At 29.0% G+C, this 16,866-nt stretch overlaps 1 protein-coding gene across 1 annotated transcript in view; it reads left to right on the top strand.

Annotated features, from left to right (window-relative positions):
• Nucleotides 1-474: 474 nt before the first annotated feature.
• Nucleotides 475-16,866, top strand: part of Galphai (G protein alpha i subunit) — a 47,249-nt gene continuing 30,857 nt past the window's right edge. Inside the window, exon 1 of the mRNA XM_043049642.3 lies at nucleotides 475-934. Within this exon, the coding sequence (XP_042905576.1) occupies nucleotides 814-934 (121 nt within the window). The 5' untranslated portion in view covers nucleotides 475-813. The remainder of the gene's footprint in view (nucleotides 935-16,866) is intronic.

Below are 16,866 nucleotides of genomic sequence, written 5' to 3' on the forward strand. Positions count from 1 at the left end.
ATTTTAGGAGTTAGGATTTTAAATATGTAAAAAAATTTATGTTTAATAACTGAAAGTACGTTTTCGTGTCTGATTTCGTAACTTAATTGCTAGTTAGTACTAATTAATTAGCATATTCGAGGTCATTCCCAGGAATCATTAATATTGATATTTTGTTCGCGAAAATCCGATAATTTGAACGAAAGTTATTCAGAGTGATATCATTTTTTTTTTTGCTGTGTATTCCTATATAACTGAAAAGAGGAGGAAAATGAAGGGGTTAAGACATGGAACCGGTCTTCTCTCCAGATGGCGTATTCGAGCCTTGCGATTTCGAATATCGAATTTGAAGAAAAAATTCTTGTTGATCTTCTTGCGCTTCTGCAAAAAACTCAAAAAGATGCGTTTTTTTGAAAAATGAGTTGCAACAATTCATATTTTCGTAAAATACAAAAAACTTTCTTTAAGAAAAAACAAACAAAATGTTATTTTTCTAATCAGTATTCAACTGTGGCAACACTAAAAGTCTTTCGACTTATGAAGAAGAAGGGTGTGGAGATTCGAGCTGTATTAAACAAACAATTGTAACTTTCTAGTTTCATTTTAATTTCTTTTATTAAGTAAATTGTTTTAATCGTAAATACGTTTACTCCTTAAAAAGTGTGAGATCGTAGTATTTAGTTGTTTTGCAAAGTTTTATCGCTTTGGTATCAGTTGGAGTTACCGGTTCTAAAATATTCGACATGGATGAAGTTAACTGCTGTTGATCGGCACTTATAATTACTATTAATTGACTATCTTTGAGATATCCTGTGTCAATTGTTATTTTCTAATATGGGCTGTGCCGTAAGTTCTGCTGCTGATAAAGAAGCTGTAGAAAGGTCTAAAAAAATTGACAAGGACCTTAGAGCAGATGGAGAACGACAGGCTCGGGAAGTTAAGCTTCTGTTACTGGGTATGTTTTGTTTGTTTACATTTGATTTTTGAGATAGTGAAGATTTCTGTAAATTTTTTAAACAGGCTTATAATTTGCTTATTGTTGTCATATTTTTTCTTGTTTATCATCATATAAATGGAACATTGATTTTATAGACTTAAATTTTATAACTATTACGATTCTACAACTGTTACGATTTACGCATAATTATTAAGTTTTGATAGTCAAGATTCCGTTCTTAAGGATTACAGTAATATCTATCTGAGATTGGTTTTTGAGAATTACAGTGTTTTAAACAAAAAAATTTCTCTGGAACTACCAAGAATTATGAAATGTTGTTTACAACTAATCTGCAACAATTTTTTCTACTCTAAACAATTCTAAAATCAAATAAAAACGAAAACTATTTGATAGAAATAAGAAATATATAATGCTAAGAAATCTCATCTTATTTCCTTTCCAACAATTCATTCTGAAACATCTTTTCTCTTTATAAAAGGCAAAGGAAGAGATTCAAATGAAAGATGCCAAAAAAGCCCAAAGGACTGGTTATAATTTAGTAAAAAACTAGAATACTGATTCTAAGTAATGGATTTGGTACTTAGCTGGCCGTAAGCAAAAAGCTGCCAAAAAATGTTGACTCCTCGCCTACTATAATATTTATTAAAATATAAAAAGTAAACATAAAAGAATGAAAAGAAATTTTTAGGAAAAATTGATTATTCATGTGCTTGGCTTACTGAAAAGTATTACGATTTAATTTATTATTTTATAGTGAAGGAAAAGGTTTCAGTGTTGTATAATTTTAAACTTAGTACCCTTATCTAAATGTTCTTACATTTTATCTATTCATACATTTTTTTTATAAATATTATATACTTACATAGAATTGAGCAAAACTAGGGGCATTGTGTTTTTAAAAATTGCTTATTTTCGATTTTCGTTTTTTGAAAGCCCTTAAGGGTGCTTTTTACATTGGGTATTTTTAAAAAATGGTTAGATTTCTCTTTCCCAAAAAGGATTTTTTTCTTTACCATGTCTATTTTTACCGCTTATTATTCAAAAGCATGCTTTTCACATTGTTCTACTCAACGTTTTCACAATTCATCCAACCACAATCTATTTTGCCGTACTATCAGTCAATAGCGCATGAAAGCGTCAATCATTTTACACATTTGATGAAATACTTGTGAGTCCGCATGTGCGTCTACTGCGCTGAGTTCAGTGTGTTTATTGGCCTTTCATGTGCAAGTCTGCTGCATTTTGCAAGATATTCTCAATTTCAGACTTCATTTTCCACCCTACGATATCAAACCAAAAAATCTCTTGATAATTTTATAAAGGCTAATATAATCAAGAAAAGAGTTCTTTGTCAGAAACTAGTTATTTTGTTATGATCATGTAAAGTCTTTGAAAATAATTTTGCATTTTGTTAATGTATATAGTGCTGAAAAATATTTTTCGTTGATAGATTTGGCTGCGAACCCTCAAAATGCAATAATTAGAATTTCGTGAAGATCAATTGTGTATATTTGTTATTCTTTTGATTACTACAGAAATTATTTGCGCACACCATCCAAAAGTATCTGCAAACTCATAATATTTTTGATAAGAGAATAATTTTATTAAATGTACGAAAACAGTTAATTATTTAATATTTTTATTAAGTCTTGACAAAAAAATATATATATGCATACACATGAACATTAAGAACATTAGAGAAAGATTAATATTAATAGTTATACAAAGAACTACATTCATATAAAGTAATTATCATGTTAAGTAATATTAATTTTATCACTCCAAACGAAATTACATTTTAAGATTTGCTACTGTCACCACAATCATCTATTTTCACTAATCCTTGGGCTAAAAGACTGTTATATCTTTTCTCTTTGGGAGCAGCATGTATGCAACTAAACACTGACTTTCTTCTACCTTTGTGGCAGAATCGCAGCGACTCGGCAACATTGTCGCAAAATGTTAAAGTTCTTGCAGAAAGATTTTACTTTTGAAAAGTTTAAAAAAAAATCCTTTCTTTTCTGTAGAAGTTTGCACGTAATATTTGAATCAAGCATTTAAATAATAATTTTTTGACATGCTCAATTTACGCTGACAATATCGTAAATCGATGTAACGTTTAGACTGTATTTTTGGCAGTTATTGATTTTCACGTGGATTTTAAATATCCTGATATATTTCAAACAATATGGAAAATTCGAATCGTGCATTTGAGTGTTTACTTTTTAAGGCAATAATTCTATCTAAGTTTTGGCAGTTATTGCTATGGATTTCTCTGTAGTTTTTAAATCCGATATTTTTAATACGATATTATTTATTGCAGCAACCTAATATCAAAATTAAACACGCATTTGAGGAGTACGATTCGCGTGATTTCATTTCGCTGTCGATCTTTTTTTCATTGTGATGATTTTTTAACAAACTGTGAAGAAGGAAATAATTCAATGCCTCCTGCAAACAAAATGCAAGAATATCACCCGTAATTCGTAATATTAGTATAAAAATTTATTACATGTTCAATTCGAAATAAATTTATATAGTTTTTTTGTAAACACACAGCACTTGCAGAAAGATATTAGTGCTAGAGAGTTTTGTCGCAGATAGCTTGAAAAAATTCTGCCATAGGGGCTTCACCCTTGCATAAATCGTGATAAAGCTATCTGCTTCGTATCCCCCCTTCCTCGCTGCAAACTTTTTTTGCGCACACAGATACTTTTTTCCATATTATAAAATTTTTTTTAAAAAAGTTTCTGCAAATTTGGAGAATCACCACCAATGTATCCGTGTGCTCACGTGCGTCTATATTATCTAACTATGCTTATAGACAGGGTTGGGGATTTGGACTCTTAGATTTTACTGTCTTAAAGTGTCCAGAACCTTGAACTTTGGTAAAAGGTAAGAATTCCATAGGTATAACCATTGCACTCATAATAAATATTTGGTACTCTTTTTTATACAATTTGCACTAACTTATTTTAAAGGAAAATAATACCTATTATATAACTAAAATATTTATGATGTTTGAAGCTCTACAATTCAATGAACAACAAAAGTGAATACCTTATCCTTTAAATATGAATGAATACTTTTAATAGGTACTGCTAAATTATACTTTTGCATAAGGATAAATAATACAATATTAAAAATAATAATAAACTTTTTTAATAAGGCAAAAACTTGTCTTCATTTTTGTTTCTTGTTCAAAAATTAAACTTATTTATATTTTTTACAATATTTTTTAAAAATTTTGACATAATTTGAATAAAAGGGTTTTGGACAAGACGGTTTAATCCGTGAATTAATCAATTCCGTCCTAAACCATGCCAACTCTGCTTATTAGATAAAATAGTATGAACAGTTGACCGTATAAAGCAGGGATGGGCCAACTGTGGCCCGCCGGAAGATTTTATCCGGCCCGCGGACCGAATTTTAACTTTTTACTTTCTCTATTTTTGTTCTACAAAACATAGATTAACTAAAATAGTTAGCATTAATAGCTTCAATTGATAAAATGTTGAAAGCAAAAGTTCCCTATAGAATAGCCGTAGATTAGCTCCAACTAGTATTTGTCTTTCTCGAGGAGCAGACATATGGAATCTAATATAGGTGAATTGTACTTCACATGAGGCTTACTACGCATTTTAAGTTCCAATGAGCGGATTTTTCTTCCGGCGTGAGTTCTAACATAATTTACTGCGTATGGAAAACTGCCTTTTTGAGTTATTAGTAAACATTTTTAATCCCAAAATGGCAACTAAAAAATGCAAAGTTGATGTAGAGTGCCATGCGTTCAATGGTGAATTGACTTCATTTTATTTCAGAAGTTAGAATTTTTATTTTAGAAGTTTTTACTCGGCCCACCAAACTTTTTTTTTCTAGATTTTTGGCCCATGACCAAAAAAGTTTGCCCATCCCTGGTATAAAGCAAAGAACTGATAATACTTAAGGTTAAAATTTAGTGTTCGAATTCTGGGTCAGTACTTCCGGTTTATTTTTTACCTAAGCTTGAGAAAGCATGCTTTCAATTTAACTTTGAACACCACAAACAGATTCAGAAGACACCACATGATTGATATGATGCTAGTTAAGAAAAAATAACAGGCTGTGATATTTTATGCAAATTTAATCAAATAAGGGATCACGCTCAAAACATTGTAAGCCTGTCGCTTTATTTATATTATGATATTAATTTTCGCAAATTTATTTACCGCTCACAATCTTTTAGAATTTATGAATTATAGAAAACTCTTATGAACAATAAAATTACATGTAAATTAAATTGCTAAGTGCTAAAACCATTTCAAAATTCGTGTTATAATCACATTGTATTATAAATATCAGAATTTGAAAAATCACATGAAAATAAAAGATAAGAAAACCAGACTATAAGAGATTATTGTCTATTTTTGCTACTGTGTTTTTCTGTAACTCTTATTGATTTTTTAAATTAGCTATTTGCTACGTGTTAGTCTGTAAAATTGCACCTTGGCCTTAACGCTTAGAAGAAACAAAGAATAAATTACTTTTTTTATTTTATTTATTTTAACATAATGGAGGTTAAAATATAACAATGTTCTTATTGGCATATTGCAGCAAGCAACATAACGAAAAAATACTTTAAAATTTTTTTTTAAATATAAGAATAGGAAAATAATTCTGAAATTAAACTGAAAGAATAAAATTTAGAAAAACATCTTATTCGTTAAAATAATGTTAATGCATCTAATTCATTCCAACATTATGCATCTTAGCAGGTACGTGAAAATAAAGTTTAAGAAACTTTAATTCGTTAATGTTTTTGAAAGGGTGGCCCGCCGTTCCTGCCTTTTGATGTCTATAAATGTGCCCTCTTACAGTGACAGCAGATTGCTCTAATGGTTTTCTAAAACCTGGTGGACATGGTCTATTTTATTTAAATATTTCTTTTAGTCTTCGTGATTTTATCTAAAATTTGCTCACATTACTTTATTTTACACAGATATTTTTGTTAAAACTCTAAATCTCCGTAAGCATTTAAAAATTGCAGTCTTTAGTCTATTTAAAGTTACAAATTCCCATTATAAATTAACTGAAGAATTTATTATAAATGTAAGTAAATTAGTGTAAAATTTTTATTATAATTTTTTTTATAAATGTAAAGAAGGAAAAAAATTCTTTTTTTTTATTTGACAATATTCAAACTGAAAAAATTCACATACATATTAAAAAATGTACTTATTTAAGATTAAAAAAAAAGAGACAGTTACTATTATTATTATTTACTTATTTTTTGCCTTTTCATAATATTGCATGGTGTATTTAGATTCAAAAAATGTACTTATTTAAGATTAAAAAAAAAGAGACAGTTACTATTATTATTATTTACTTATTTTTTGCCTTTTCATAATATTGCATGATGTATTTAGATTCTATTTGAAAGTGATATCAACTTGCACAGCTTAAAATGAAAAACAAAAACAAAAAAAACATATTAAACAATATAAAAGATATTTTCAATGTGAATAAATTAACAAAAAAAAATTGTTGCAGGACAAGCATTTTATTGTGGAACATTTTCAGCTTCTTTAGAAAAAGAAACTGGAAATCTGTTTGCCCTTAATGTTATTGCTGTTACTGAAAAAAAAAGAGAGAGGACATAATTTGTTAGGAATGCGGTATAGAATTTGTCGCTTGTTGAGTAGAATTTTGAAATTATAACTTTAGGGGTTGATTGCCATATTTGTACCTGCTCAAGTTTTGCACGTTTCGACGGCTTCCTGTAAGATGCTTTAAAAAAAAAAAAAAAACCAGAAAAGGATTAAGTTGAAGGGTTTAACTCTTAGCTACCCCAAGGTAAACCTCAGATTTTTTTTTTTTTTTTTTTTTTTTTGCATGTTTAAAATTGTCTTAGCGCCTTGGTGATTAGTTGGTTACTGTTACAGATACCAGTTAGAAAATATCCCTAATATAACACTACAGAGGTAAAACTTCACTAGCTATAAAAATTAAGGTGCAAAAGATGAAAATTTTGTACCCATTCCAAACAAGTCGCTCATCAACACTTGAAATGTTCACTTAAGAATTGCTATTAAAATTTTTTAACTCGGTAGGACATTAAAATAGTTTTAATGCAGATGCATCTTCTATACATTTACTATACTTTATATGTAATCAATTTAAAAAAATTTTACCATTAAAATTCTGTTTTTTAACCTTAATTAAAAATTTCTGTTGTTGGATTTACTTAGCAATTTTTAAAGAATTACAGTGGCAGAATCGCGGCATCATTGTCGTAGAACGTTGCAGAGTACTTGTAGGAAGAATTTTCCTTTAGAAAGTAAAAAATTTTTTAGTTTTCTCTTCTGCAAAAATTTTCGAATTTTTTTTCTTTTTTTTTCTGAAATTATATTTAAAAGATGCCTTTTTCGCTCATCGGAAAGGAGAGAAATGTTCGTAATTTTCCGATTCTTATTTGAGAAGAATGAAAAAAAAAGTAACTTATATTGAAGCAAAAAAATTTCTTTTCTGTAGAAATATTTGAAAGATTTTTTTCCTCCCCAATTATATTTAAAAGATGCCTTTTTCACGCTTCAGAGGGGAAGAAATGCTCCTGATTTTTTTAAAAATTCTTATTTGGGAAAAATAAAGAAATTTTGGTTTTCTTTTCTTTTACAAATGTTACGATTTTTAGTTGTTTTTTTTTATGTGATATTATTTACAAAATGCGAAAAAAGAAATAATTAGTGTGATTTCCTCTTAAAAAATGTGAGAGAATCGCCCATGATATTAGAATAAAAAAATATTGCACATTAATTTTTTAAAAAATACATGCAAATTTATTATATATATATATTTGTAAATACAACGTTTGTGTTACTTTAAATTTAATTAATAACATGTATATTAGTTATTAATAAAAGTATCTCGCAGAAAGATATTAGTGCTAGAGAGGTTTGTCACAGAAAGCCCAAAACAATTCTGCCACAGAGCATACGAACTTTTTGTTACAACTGTCACCACTTAAATTTTAGAGGACTCCGGAGCTACCAAATGGACAGTTCACGAACCATGGCAATAAATAAATAAAAATTTAAAAACGAGAAAAAAAACGCGTCACACAACAGACCGACCGTGAAGATAAATTAGATCTTTAGACGGGCAGTAGGTTTTTTCGAAGAAGTCTACCAAACGACAGCTCAACGAATCTTTTAAGATAATTTCGAGATGAGCTTTGAATCGAAAGCATGTGAATCACTCGTATAGAACGACTGATCATTTTATTCTACGTGAAAATCTTTCTTATCGAATCGCCGGGATGATAGAAAAAAAAATAAAAAAATCTGGCCCAGTGCCGAACTGTTAGAACAGGACGCGTTCATTAGAAGCGATTCAAATGACTGATGCGTTTAGAGAGAATGGATAATTTAACACTCAAATGAGCCTGTCTGTCAATATAAGAAGGGTATCACAATAGAAGATTTAAATAGAGTTTGTTTACTGAAAAACGCATACTCGGAATATAACTTGGCACAATTTAAAATATTTCGTTATGAATTTGCAAGAAAGTTTTCATTTCTAGATAACAATTTTTAAAAAATATTTCTTCCTCTGAAATTATCACAATCATATCCTCTATCACAATAGAAGATTTAAGTAGAGCTTGTTTACCGAAAAACGCTTACTTGGAATATAAATTCAGCACAATTTAAAGAATTTGTTTAATTTGCAAATCAGTTTTTATTTCTAGATGAAAAAAAATTTAAAAATATATAAAAGCAAATTTTTCAGATTTAGTGAAGTACTGAAAAATAACGAGTCTGGTTGAAGAGTTCGTAAAAGTATCAAAAACTGGAAGGGGGGACTTTAGATCCATTGCCCCCCGGCAATGGATCTAAACTACTGAAAAATTGATTTTTCCGGTAGATATTTTTTATGTTTTTTTACTAAGTCGAAACTGAAACAAATTTAAACCAGGGCTCGAAAAACCGCCCGTCCTCGGCGGTCAAAAATTCCCCGCGGACAACGAATTTCTCGAATCCGACGTCCGCGCGGACGGCTATTTTCCCGTTAATGCTCGTGATACATTTTCAATTTTTGTTATTAGAATTGATGTTTTCTCTGTCTGGGAGTACTGCAGCGGTTGAAAAGGGCTTTTCAGCCATGAACTTACAAAAAAAAAAAAAAAAAAAAAAAAAATACATTACGTACTAGTCTTAAACAAGAAGCGTTAAACGCAATTATGAACATCTACCTAAATGGAAAACCCCTTTCAGATTCCTGCGCAGAAACCTCTGTCTTGATTGTGGAACTGGCAAGCGTCATATTTGGTTAATTTAAAAAACGCGCAGTACCCTCGGATAAATTGACATTCTAGATGACTTGACCTTTGTCATTTAAATTATTTCATAAAAGAAATACTAGGTTACTATTAGCAACTTAGTATTTCTTTTATTACTGTATAATGCAATCCTAGTATTTGTAATCCTAGTAACTACTAATTCATTGTGCAATTTATATAATGTTTGTAATAAATAAGAGAAAATTATACTTTTATTTATTTAGAAGCTGCGGGTTAGTTTCAAAGAGGACGGGTACATTGTTGGACATGCCGTCCTCGGACACGGTTAAAATTTCTGAGTTTTTTCGAGCCCTGATATATTTCATGCCGTGTGGGGGGGGGGGATAATTTTGGGGGCAATGGTAAATGCATGGTGCTTAGCGTTTTTAAAAAGTGCTTAATTTTCTAATTTGAGGTATTTCTGCTTTACCATGCCGCATGGTGCGTAGCGTTTATGAAAAGTGCTTGAAGGTGCCATTTTCGATATTCGTTTTTTAAAAGCCCTTGGGTGCTTTTTTCATTGGCTGTTTTTAAAGATTGCTTAATTTTTCGTTTTCGAGAATGACATTTTTTATTTACTATGTCGATTTTCTTCAGGTGTTATGTAAAAGCGTGCTTTTCACATTGTTCTATTCAACCTTTTTATAATTCATTCAACCATAATCTATTTCGCCTTTCTTCGGTCCATAGCGTATGAAAACGCCAATCATGTTACAAGTTTGATGAAGTACTTGGGAGTCCGCATGTGTGTCTACTGAGCTGGGTTCGGTGAGATTATTGCACTTTCGTGTGCAACTCTGCTGCATTTTGCAAGATATTCTCAATTTCAGGCTTCACTTTCCATCCTTTGATATCGAACCAAAAAATCTCTTTATCACTTTATAATCGCTAATATAATCAAGAAAAGAGTTTTTTTTTTCAGAAACTAGTTATTTTATTATGGTCATGTAAAGTCTTTGAAAATTATTTTGCATTTTGTTAATGTAGTGCTTGAAAATATTTTTTGAGTCCTTAACAAGTACTTAAAAGGTGCTTATTTTTGCTGAAAAATTTAGCTACGCACCCTGTAATAATCTGTTAAATAGTTATCCATTCTTATCAAGTATAATGCATAAAATGTATATAAATTTTATTAAGGAAAACCGGCAGAACGAGGTCGGAACTTGCACGTAGTTATTAGTAATATCCTATAATACCTGATCAGTTGACATTTTTAAAGGTAAATAGCGTCAAGAGGAAGAGGAGATTAACCGATTTCCGTCAGTTACGGCATTGAAAAACAAAGTTGCAATCAAATTAATTTCCTCCCTCTGAAGATACGGAATGCTTGCTAAAGTACAAATTGAATATGGTTGATGTAATAGGAGATAAATTTGGTTAATTACCTGTTAAATTGACATTTATCCAAAAAAAAAAAAAAAGCATCTAAAAACTAGAGTGTTGCAGATTAAAATAATGAAATTAGAAGAAAATAAAATCATTATCAAAACTTGACGAATGCGAAAAATTATGTAGGAAATTTCTGAAATCATAAGCCTCGCCTCGCATGAAAATTACGCGATTGCTGTAAATGAAAGCAAATGTTTCTTTTGAATTTTCACATGATTTTTTAAAATCCCGATAATATTATGATACAGAAAATCAAATAGCGCTGTACTGAATTTGCCGCGGTTATTCTATCGTTTTTCAATCAATTTTTCTGCAGTTATCGTTACTGATTTTCGCATATTTCTCCAAATTTTTAATGCAATATTATTTATTAAAACTCAAGAATCTCGAAATATACATTTAATTAACCCCTTTTTGACGCACCCGATTTATGTGATTTCGCCCCTTAAATATGCGTGGCCTTCTTATCAATCATTTTTTCAGTTATTGCCGTTGATTTCACGGTTTATTTATTTATTATTATTTTTTTTTAATGCGATAACTTAAAAAGTGCGTAAGAGGAGGACTATATAATTTTTTCAATATATATATTTGAGTTGATGAGAAAAAAAAATCGGAATTTTTTGTATACAATTGTAAAATTTGTTTATCCAACGATGCAGAAAATGACTTAAGTGAATGTTTATTATCATTTTTTTTAATGCTAGTCGTATTTTGAATATTGAGGTCATACATTTTTTTTACATAATTTTGAAGAACGTAATTTCACTTAGAAAAATGCAAAATTTTAGTAAAATCGATCGAATAGTTCTTGAGATATCGAATTTTACAAAAGTATCATTAAAATTCCATTTTTCAGGAACTGTTCGACCGATTTCGCTGAAATTTAGTATTTCGCAATCTAAAATCCCATTCTTTAAAATGATGTAAAGAATTGTATACCTTATAATTTAAATTTTTTTTCAACTATCATTAAATAAAATATTGCAAAATGATAAATATTTACTAATAGTTACTTTTTGCGTGAAATTTTCTTTGGATTTACAAATTGTGTTCAAATTTTTTTTCGCTTAAAATGTTCTAGAGATATACGTAAAAAATAAAATTAGCATTAATGGGTCCAAACTGTTGAGACCATATTTCCTAGATTACTCCTATTCAGAAATCGTCATAAATGGGTATGTTATAATGTACGTCATAAGTAAAGTTCGTTTTTGTGTCTCGTAATTTAAAATATCCTGTTTACTAATTATTTGGCAGATTTGAAGTTGCCCCATAGAAGGTTGAGACCTAAAAAGATAAGATCCAATCATTAGATTGAAAGTTATTAAGGATGGTCCGTTTATTTTTTTGCGCACTGGGCTTATGTACCTTTTTTACATTGAGCATGCAAGGTACACTCTCCGATGAAACTTTACATATTGAATTTGAATGAGATATGTCGATGGGATTATAGCTTTATAATTATAAATAATTTTTTCATTTTAAAGTGCAGTTCAAAATATTGTACTTTTTATATGAAAAAGAGCCATTGACCAAAAATTGTATTCCTCTTACATAGGTGCCAACTCTACTGGATTTTGCCAGTTTCTCCTGGTTTAATTAAAATTCTCTTGATTTTTGTACATTTTAGAAAATTCCCTAAAAAAATCCCTGTTGAAATAAAATTTTTGTACAGATTATTGCTTGCTTGATTGAATACTTAAACAAGTATTACTAATACATAAAGAAGTGAACCTCATTTATAGAAATCAGTTAAAAAAAATTTTTGTTCTAAAATGTTCAGTTTATTTTTTATTGTGAACTCTCTTTTTAAATTAATTAAAAAAAATCTTTTAACTATCTTTGATGAATTAAATGCTAATTAATATTCGGAATTATGAGTAAACATAATACATAACATTTCCAGTCTGTTTAATGCAGGGTTCGCCAAGTAGGCCCACTTTGAAAAAATCCGCCCGGGCTTTATTGTTTGGGCCCACCTTGAAAAAACCCATTTGGTGGGGTTTTTTCACAAATTGGTTTTTTAAAATTTGGTTGAAAAAGAAGTATCTCCTAATACTATCATTGGACACATTGTGGAAGTTAACAAATATTTTAGAAATGTGCATCAAGCACATGTATGGGCAAATGAAAAAAACTGCTTGATGCCCCAATTACCAAAAGATATTGCTCTCGTGCATCAAAAAGAATCTTATAATAATATGTCAAAAATATTAAATAATGTTGGGCTTTACCAATAAACGATCAATTTGGAAAAACAGATATCAATTGTTTCTGAAGCTTTAAAAAAGCTTCAGTCAGAAAACATTTCAATTTCAGAAGCTGTTAAAATATGAATTAACTTACTATCGTGTGATGAATTAGAATCCCCATAAACATTTTGCAAAAAGATTCCATCCGGCAATTCAGCCACCTCATTTATTAGCATATGCATCCTGGATCCCGAAACAAGAGGACAATTTTTAAATGATGAACAAAAGCAATTAGCAGAAAACTGTCTTTCTAACCATCATCCAGAATTTCTGGCATTCAAAATTTCTGATCCCGAATATTTTCCAAAATCAATGATGCTTGATACTGTTATTCAACAATTTTCATCAAAAAATAGAAAATTATGGCAAAAAAAAAAGAAAAAAATTACAAGCTTCCACAGAATTTCTGCCAATTCTTTTTTTCTTTACACTCAGCACCAGCAACTTTCGGTTTGGTGTGGAGTAAACTACGAAATAGATTAGGAATAGATTGATAAAGCTACAAAACTCGTAAAAGTGTATCACCATCTAAGAGAGAAATGTAATAATAAATAAATAAAAAAAGGACCTTTTTTTAAGTTAACTCTTAACATCTGCTGACAATTTTTAACTATTTGGAGAAAGTTTATCACCATCAAAAAAGTTAAAAATTAAAATATTGCTTTTAAGATTTTTTAAACATTATTTTAAAGATTTCTTTTGAATAAATTTTTTTTTGTTTCTTTTAATCATGTTTAAAAAAAGAAAACAAACGAATTTTTTTTTCTATTAAGTGATGCATTAAACAACAATTAACAAATTTAAAGTTTTATTTTCTGGTTTAAAAAAAATAAGTTAAAAACTTTTTATGCATGTTTTTTTATTATTTTAAGATTAATTTGTTTTTTGAAATTATAAAGTTCAAATTTATCTAAAAATGCAGTCATTTTTCTATGGATAAATATTTGAAAAATGGGACAAGTAACTGATACTCTTTATAATTATACATAATTTTATCTTCACTTTCTATTAATCATATTTTAAAAACATAGAAGACTATTAAATATTTATTCGTTTAATTTTATTAAAGGTAAAAGTCAAAAGAAATTTTTTTTACTGATTATAAATATTTATTGATTATAAATTTGTAATAAGTAATATATATATATATGCTTAATAAATATAGTAAATAGAGGTGTGGGAAAACGAAAAGATTAATAAACTTGTTCCTTTTATATTACTGTTGCATTTATATTTTATAGTGCTTCAGATAAAAATTGTGAAACGTTATGTATTTAACAATTCAAACACGTATTAGTGATAGTGCATTGTTTAAACTTATTTTATTATATATATATTTGGATTTATTTATATTTTTAAGCTTTTACAACACTATTTAATAAATAAAAATATTTACTCAGTAAAATGTTAAAGTTTATGAGCACTAAATGAAAAACCCTAATATTCCCCGGGTTTTTTTCATATAAAACCCAATTTTCCCCGGGTTTTTTCAATAAAACCCGGGCGGGTTGGGTTTTTTCAAACCCTGGTTTAATGTCAATCATAACTGGAAAATATTGTAGTTTATCTATTTTGATGACTATGAAAATCCCTAAAATTCCCTATGTGTGAAATATTTAGTATATTATGCGACACTTATCATAAAATTTGTATTATTTCGTTAAATCTACTAGATTTTTCCTATCCGTGTTGGCAGCTATGTATATTTTTATATGCTTTATTATTTATAAAGTCGGGATTCCACCAAAAGAAATTCGATCATTTTAGGGTTCCATAGCCGAAAATATTTGGAAACCGCTGATGAATGTTTTAACCCGTGAATGAAGTTTCTTTTTTATCATCCTGCAATCTCCTGTGCAGTCATATGTGTGAGCTGGTTGAACTTGGATATCCTGCGTTTTTTGGATCTTGTTATCACATCAAGTCTGGAGTTTTGACTGTTGATGAAGTGCCTATCACTGAGTGCGGTGAACCGAAAGTTACACTCCTTGACCATATTATTAGACACACTATGATATTCTGTGTAAAATCTTAATTATCAGGTGATAGATACTATGCAGCTTTTTTTGTTTTTACGAGACTAAAACCGGTTTGTACTTGTTTACGTTCGTGTGTCAATTAGTTAACATCGTAATGCAATACGTTAAAAAAAATATTAATATAAATAGGAAGTATATAAAAAATCTCCTAAATAAAAACCCATTACATGTGTGTTTAAATATAAAAGTATTGCCTATAAACTAGAACAAGACATGTCATTATTAAAAAACTACAGTGCGTCTAATTATTATAATATACCTGATATAATAATTTATTCTATGTTTATATAATATATCGTCTAATTTATCCAATCGTCGAATTTATATTATATGTCGTCTAATTTAACCCATTGATACACTAACATAAAGCCAGTTTCAGTCGCGTAAAAACAATAAAGCTGTAAAAGTATCACCTGATAATTAAGATTTGATATAGAATCTTATAGTCTGTCTAATAATTTGGCCAAGGACTGTATAATTGTTAAGAAAGATTTATGACGCAGGGATGAGATTTTTCCGCTTTTTAGCGGATTTCCGCTTTTTTCACTTTTATCTCTTAAATTTCAGCTTTTTTATCAAAAATTCAGATTTTCTAAAAATTTCATTTTTTTAAATAAGTATTCCGCTTTTTCAGAAAATTCACCGATTTTTAAAGAGAAACAGAAAATTCAAACTACATAGCTCCATCCTTTCTCATTTTTACTGATTTTACCTATTTTCTCCCCTTTTACACGCAGCACATAAGATTTTCCGAATTTTTAACCCACCCTCCAGATAGATCCGATTTTCGTAGTTCAAACGGCGCTGCTTCTGACAAACCTTTTAGAGGTCCCAAACCTGGAATCTGCTAATATTTCGATTCTTATTCAATCGATTTTAATATCACATATAGCTTTTCATATTTGTGTGTTGCGATTCTTATTCATGCGATTTGAATATTGTACGTTGCGATTCTTATTTACGAGATTTAAAAATCCGATATTGTAATTAGTATTTACGTCTTTTTAAAAACCTATGTAGCGATTCGTATTCACGCAAGTTTCAAATTCGATGTGTTGATTTGCTCATGCGGTTTATAATATCAAACATTAATTTTCGTATTTATACTTGATTTTAAAATGAGGCATTGAGATTCGCATTCACGCATTCTAAAAGTTATGCATCATAATTCTTATTTATGCAATCTAAAAATTACGCATCATGATTCGTATTTACGCAATCTAAAAATTATGAATCGTGATTTGTATTTACACGTTTTAAAAATTCTATATCCCAGTTTGTGTTTTCTCATTTTCAAAATCGTATATCTAGATTCATATTCATGTGATTTCAAAATCCGTAGTTCTTATTCATATTCACGCAATTTTAAGATCAACTATCGCGATTCTTGTAAGAAGTAAATTTTTTTAAAATTAGTTACTATAAAGGTGACTGTTTTTCTAATGACGATTATTAGTATATGTAAGTGTTACAACATCAGAGAAACTGGAAGGGAATATATTCAAAACTTACATTCTGTGCTTGCAAAGAAGAAAAAGTAGGATTCGTCACAAGATGTTTGAAGATGGACTAACGACTAAATATAGCAAACATAAAAGATCTAGCAAACAAAAGCAATCACTTTAAAAGGGATTTAATTTTTAAAAAAATTTTGGGGAAAAAGAGTTAATTAACTCATCATCAAAATTTTATTTATAATTGCTGTTATTTATGCTATAAAATGCAAAATTCTTATCAAATAAAAAACAATTATCTAAACAGTTGCTGATTGTCATGTAATTTTTCAAACTAAAATAACAATTTTTGTATGTTAAGGAGTTACTATATATTTCTACTTCACTCTTATTGATATGTTTCAGAGGGCTGTAGTTAGATTAGACTATAATATGAACATAATGATTTGGTTCATTGTTAAAATTTTTTTTCCAG

The sequence above is a fragment of the Parasteatoda tepidariorum genome, chromosome 9, assembly GCF_982258835.1.
Source record: "Parasteatoda tepidariorum strain Cologne lab strain chromosome 9, Ptep-v5.0, whole genome shotgun sequence".
NCBI lineage: Eukaryota > Metazoa > Arthropoda > Arachnida > Araneae > Theridiidae > Parasteatoda > Parasteatoda tepidariorum.